Raw genomic sequence first — 7,000 nt, forward strand, 5'->3', positions numbered from 1 at the left:
ACAATGAAAGGGCGTTCGTTACTGTATATATATTGTATATATTCAGATTGGGTAAAAGGAAAGATATACTGAATTTATAAAGGTAACAAATGAAATTGAGATTTGTCTTTGCAAAGATTTTCAGAAATGTAAATGATGTAACTTATTTTCATATGAAAAGAGAAATAGGCACTCAATTCTCTATGCTTAACCCCAATAAATTCAAGCGTTCAAGAGAAACGTTCATATCCCTTATAACCCTTCAGACTGCCTTCACTTAAGCCCAAGTGAACGACTTCTTATTCAACACTTAATTGCACAACTTTCCTAGAAATACCAGCGAAATTTCCTTCTCATCATACCTTACCGTGTTAAAAGTAGTTCAGACAATGTAGCCTCTGATATATAAAAAAAAATAAATAGAAAAGGAAAACCCTGGGAGGTCATAGTCGGAACAATGTTTTTGTCGTAGATTTGTTTGAAAAAGACTAACTTGGTGCTGAACAACATTATATCGTCAATTCAGTCTTCTCTTATTATATCATTAATACTCTGATATAATCTTGTCACAGAACATTCTTTTATATATAAATAAATCAATAGGGATAATTTATACTTTCATTTTATTGAATCTGAATTATTATTAAACGTAATTTATTGTACTGGTTATCGATATCTGATCGACAACCGTTAAGTCGATGCATTTGTCAAATAATTCGAATAACTTTATCTTTGTGTATTTCATTTTTTTTTTTTTTAGCTTTAATAATATTCTTGGAAGTCTCTAGGAAACTCTTTTGAACTCAACGTTTTCGAACGATGAGCTCCTTATATTCTTGGAGAACCCATACCATACGTTGATGTTCTTCGAGAACCCGTACCACGCGTTGATGTTTTTGGAGAACCCATACCATGCACTGGGCATCCAAGATATGAAGCATCTAATGAAATTTGTGAAGTCAGTGTACCTCGGCTAGGATACCGAGGATCTCTGAGTGATTCCACTGGCCGGTGCCTTTTTTCTCCTCTTTTTATTCTTACGGGTATTCTTGAATATCTTCTTCGAGCTTCGTTGCTACGAAAATCTGGAATTGAAATTTCTGTGTGAGTTCTAGGAGATCCTTCCAACAGATCTCGAAGTTGTTGTCTTGCCGCACTTCTGATATTTCCCATCTCACGGAGAGCTTTCACCTCTCTAGCAGCTGTCGCCCCTTTCCTAGCACGTTCATCAATATATTCTCGTACAGTATTCTCTCTTGTTTCACTCCTTGGTGGTGATTTTGTGTCTTCCCATGGTTCTTCCCATAAGTCATCCCATGGTTCATCCCATGAGTCATTCCATGCACAGCTTGGCTTTAATTGTATGTCATAAGTTATCATTGGGTCTACGTCATAAACTGACTTTAAGACTTTATTGATTCCTGCAGACCTTATCCTTCCGAGAGCTTCTCTTCGTGCCTCCTCAGGGGTTGGTAGTGCATTCCTCCAAGCTTCCTTCACAAGTTCTTTTTGGATTTCTAATTCCCTCATCCTTTTGGAAGCTTTTTTTTGTGCCGCCATTACACCCTTTATCCTTTCGAGAGCTATTCTTTGTGCCGCCGTAGGGTCTAGTCTCTTCGTAGGGCTTAGTAGCGTTTCCTTCTTAGTAGCCTCCGCACGGTACATTGCGCTTATTGCATCCCTTCTACGTTTGGCTGCTTCTAAAGCTTCCGCCCGTTTTATGTCATAAAATGTACCACGTCTTCGAAGTTGCTGTGGATCTTGTAAAGTATGCAATCTTCTTTCCATACCCATTCGTAATGGTTTTGTACATGTTCGACTAGGAAGCTCTTCAAAACTTACAGACTTCATACGACGTCTACGAGGTATTCTTACGGGTATTCTTGAAGGCATAGCACCAAATAAGTTTTCTCTTCCAGCGGGTTTTGTTGCACGTAACACACCTCTGTGAAGTACGCGTTTTGTTCTTATGGGTATTCTTGAAGGTACCGTATGTCTTATGGGTATTCTTGAAGGCATCGTATGTCTTTTAGGTAAGTATTCTGTTCTTAGGGGTATTCTTGAAGGCGTAGCACCGATTTTACGGAAGTGTTCTAGTCTAGCGGGCATTCTTGGAGGTACCGCACGTCTTTTAAGTAAGCGTTCTGTTCTTAGGGGTATTCTTGAAGGCGTACCCATGGGTATTAGTGAAGACGACGTCTGAAGGTGAAGGGGAAAGTTTTTTATTCTTACGGGTAGTCTTGAAGGCTTTGGGCGCTTTCTTATGGGTATTCTTGAACGTTTAAGTATCTTTTGATTTGCAGGATATGCCTGCAATTCCGAATATGTGGATGGTACAACAGTTAATGGCATGTTTTCTGCTGCATTTAGATTACCCCAAAGTTCATCCATTGTCATATAATGGACTGGATTTGGTGGTGCCGACAAACCTATTATAGGGTTACTTAATGCATCTTCTTGTTCAGTGCTTCCTTTATGTGCTCTAGGTAAGATCAAATAACTCCATCCTCCTGTTACAGATGGAATCTCTTCTGTAAATTGTTCATATGATGTCATTGGTACTGTTGAATGCCTTTGTAAGCTATGGGATTGACGTCGAGGTATTTCATATGCAGGTTTTGGTTTATACTGTTTATACTGTCCACCACTAATTTGTGGCATTCTAATTTGGAGTGGTGTACGAGGAAGTTGGTGATGCAAATAGGATTGTAAAATTCTTGATGTTTTTTCGTCTTCCGCCAAATCTTCATAAACTCCCGCTTGAGATTCCTCGATTATTTTAAAGTATTTTCTCTCTTCTTCTGAAACCTCTTCATCGACTTTATTGTCAGTAGCCTCAGACCAGCTGAGTTGTTTCTGTGGCTGTTCGGGGTCTTTCGAACTTCTATGAAAAGTTTTGTCAACCAATCTTGAAATCATTACTTCAATTAGAAACTCTTCAAAAATTACATTGCTTTTTTCAAATTCGCACCATCCGCTTTGATCAGAAAGAAGCTCTTCAGAAGTTGTTTCGCAATATATCTCGAAACTTTCCCAGAATTTTTTAGCATTTGAAGACTTTAAGGCAAGCATATTTTATATATAAAAAAGCAGCAAATCAAAGTTGACTTTTTTATTGCTGATTCAGTGAATTTATGTCTTTGTGAAATATCCGATGTTTGAATCGTGCAATCCTATATAATGTAATCTTAATTTAATATTACTTGTGCTCTTCACCTTTTAACCAATTGATCTAAGCGACCTAAAATGCTCCCGTTACACACACAGGGTTACTTGCTTTCATTTACGAATCCTATTGACATTGGTTTCAAGACTTGGTACGAAACATAATTAGTTTGATATTAAATTGCTTTCATCCTTGGAGTAACATTTATATCAATGAGTAATCACAGTTAATGTTTTATGAATGTTCACCACACATATGGCAGTTGATTTTGCATTGAGCGTTTGCAGAAGTCCTCTGAAAGCCTATTGTGAATATTTTAAGATAAAAATATATTTTAGTTTAATATGATCAAATATAAGAATGTTTTATAGTTGCCATACATCAACAACATAACAAACAATTACTATGCGTTCGGTATTTTATACATACAGCGGTTTTATGTAACAAACATGCATACACTTACATAAACACACACGAAATACCAGCAGACACTCACCCACCCATGCATGCACATACATGCACATACACGCACATGCGCATATAACGATCCTGCGAGCTCGTCGTCTTAATAATAATATCTAATACTCAAAGTGGCTTACAGAAGGGATTACATATCTCTTACCAAAAACAGAAGAAACTACTAACCCCGCCAAAATATTGACCCATAACATGCCTCACCACCATATATACATTATTAACGTCTATATTGGCGATTAGAGCATATGAATTCTTGGACAACAGGAAGTTATTTCCAGTGGAATAAAAAGGATGTAAAAGGAGTTCATTTGGATGTAAGGACCAATTGTTGATTGATAAAATAGTAATTGAAAATTGTAAATCCAAACACAGAAACCTTAGCACCGCTTGGATAGATTACAAGAAGGCTTTTGACAATGTTCCCCATGCATGGATCAACAAGGCCCTGGAAATTTACAAGATAGCTCCAAAAATTGTGAACTTTTTAAAAGTAATCATGAATCCGTGGAGAACAACCCTCATTTTAAACCATGCACCAGGATATACCACCTCACCAGGATATACCACCTCACCAGGCATCAATACCACCTGAGGTATCTTTCAAGGTGACTCATTATCACTATTACTATTCTGCCTTGCTATGTTCCCTTTATCCACGCAACTGAATAATGCCAAGAGAGGGTATAAGGTCTTTGACCAGAAAATTAATCATCTACTCTATATGGATGATCTAAAATTGTTTACCAAAGACGACAAAGAATTAGAAGAGTTCCTGAATATTGTCATAGAATTCAGCTCTGATATATGTATGGAATTCGGACTTGATAAATGTGCAAAGGCTACTTTCAAAGGCAGAAAACATAGAACTTGATACTACCACAGCTATTGGAAACCTAGACCAATCCGAAGTATACAAATATCAGGGAACCAATGAAGGTGATGGTATCCAGCACTCTAAAATGAGAGAGAAAATCCACAAGGGAAGCTACCGAAGGTTAAGAATGGTCCTAAACTCAGAATTAAATGCTGCTAACAGAATTAATGCGATCAATTTTTTAACCATACCAGTAACCATATATAGTTTCAGTATCATTTAAGTGCAGTCTCACTGACATGCAGAATATGGATGGAAAGATCCATAAATTCCTTACAAGGTACCGAATGCACCATCCAAAATCAGATGTAGACAGGATTTTTCTCCCAAGAAAAATAGGTGAAAGAGGCCTAATACAGCTCGAACAATCCTTCAAATCAGCAATAATAGGCCTTGAAACGTAACTTAATACAGCAAGTGATGTGCTCTTACGAAATGCACTAAAGCATGAAGATTCCAAACAAGCTTCAATCATGAAGCTTAGTCAGAAATTTAAAAAATTTCTTGGCCTACAAATTAATAAGAATGACCAAATACACCCAAACACTGACAGACTTATCATTGCTTCTCCTGACATAGAAATTAACAACCAGAAAGACCGAAGAGATCCAAATAGTAATAAACCTATCATTGATGCAAAAAACATCAAACAAAAAGCCAAGAAGGTTTGCATGAATAATATCGAAGACAACTTGAAAGGTAAACTCCAACATGGAAAATATCCAAACCGCCTCTACAAGCCAGATATTGATCAAAATCTAACACACCAATGGTTACAAGGGGCAGGTCTGAGAGAGGAAATAGAAGGTTTTGTTATTGCAGGGCAAGATCAGAGCTTACCTACCTGAAACTACCATACAAACGTCCTTAAAGATGGATCTAATCCCTCCTGCAGAAAGTGGGTAAAATTCACAGAGACATTTGATCATTTTTCTGACTGCCCAGTCCTCGCTAAAAAGGAGTACCTCATAAGACAAAACAGACCACTGGAATGCTTGTAAATACCACAAAATTAAATCCCATGATAAGTGGTACAGGCACCATCCAGAGGTTGTAGTAAATGTCGAGGGCGTCATCATCCTTTGGAACTTCCCAATACAAACGGACAGAAAAAGGGACTTCAATCGACCAGACATTGTGATCAAGGACTACAACGGAGGAACTTGTCTTAATAGATATGTCTGTCTCACAAGATCAAAATGTCTCAAGGAAGGAATACGAAAAGCTTTCTCACTATAAAGATCTGCAAATCAAAGTCACAAAAGTATGGAAGCTTAGTACTACGATAATACCAGTAGTAATTGATAAAGAAGGGTGCTGAGAGGTATATTAAGCAACTCCCTGGTAATTCCAATCTCTGTGAACTACAAAAGATAACCTTGATGGGCTGCACCAGCCCATATACTACGAAAAGCACCCTCCATCTAAAATTGAATAAATGTGGTGGTAATTTTAGCATGCATCCTTCTTGGCCTCCGAAGGATGCCCGGTACTAAGGCAGCTAAAATGAAGATATAATGAAATGAAACCATTAATAATAATAATAATAATAATAATAATAATAATAATAATAATAATAATAATAATAATAATAACAATAACAATAATAATAACAATAACAACAACAACAACAACAACAACAACACTAATAATAACAACAACAACAACAACAACAACAATAATAATAATAATAATAATAATAATAATAAAAGATAAAGCACTGTATAAGAACTTGAGAATGAATGAAACTGAAAATAGGTGGATAAAGAAAAGAATGCATGGACAATTCCATAGGGATGTTGAAGATAAGACAGACAGAGAAAAAAGATGGCTATTTGGACTTGACAGAGCAAAAACGTGATACGAACATAAACCCGAAGGCACTGTCGAAAATGATAATGCAATGCTCCTATGGGGTTTTCAGTGCGACTATGAGATAGGGAATAGGAAAATAGACATAGTGTTACTTGAGAAAGAAAGTAAACGATGCTGGATCATAGATATATCATGCCCAGCTGACAACAAAGTATGCGACAAGGAAGAAAGAAAAGTCGATAGATATGACAGGTTAGCTTGGGAGGTTAAGCAGTTGTGGTCGCTGAAAAAGTGGTAGTAGTACCAATAATTGTTGGAGCCCTGGGAACAGTGAATAAAAATCTTGAGAGGTACATAGAACAAACAGGAGCTGCAATAGGGGTGGAGCACTTGCAGAAAACAGCACTGCTTGGAATCGCTCAAATACTCCGGATAGTGCTCGAAAAATGAGCGATAGTGATCAGCTGTCACCGTAGTACATCTCCAGCGTTAGAAGCTGCACAAAGACAATAAATAATAATAATAATAATAATAATAATAATAATAATAATAATAATAATAATAATAATAATAATAATAATAATAATAATATAGGCGTAGGAGTGGCTGTGTGGTAAATAGCTTGCTTACCAACCACATGGTCCCGGGTTCAGTCCCACTGCGTGGCACCTTGGGCAAGTGTCTTCTAC

General features: G+C 37.0%; 1 protein-coding gene across 1 annotated transcript in view; it reads right to left on the bottom strand.

Annotated features, from left to right (window-relative positions):
• Window positions 1-585: 585 nt before the first annotated feature.
• LOC106878220 (uncharacterized) overlaps window positions 586-7,000 on the bottom strand; it is a 43,557-nt gene continuing 37,142 nt past the window's right edge. The window contains exon 2 of the mRNA XM_014927371.2: window positions 586-3,447. Within this exon, the coding sequence (XP_014782857.1) occupies window positions 808-3,051 (2,244 nt within the window). The 5' untranslated portion in view covers window positions 3,052-3,447 and the 3' untranslated portion in view covers window positions 586-807. The remainder of the gene's footprint in view (window positions 3,448-7,000) is intronic.

The sequence above is a fragment of the Octopus bimaculoides genome, chromosome 15 (assembly GCF_001194135.2).
Source record: "Octopus bimaculoides isolate UCB-OBI-ISO-001 chromosome 15, ASM119413v2, whole genome shotgun sequence".
NCBI classification, from domain to species: domain Eukaryota; kingdom Metazoa; phylum Mollusca; class Cephalopoda; order Octopoda; family Octopodidae; genus Octopus; species Octopus bimaculoides.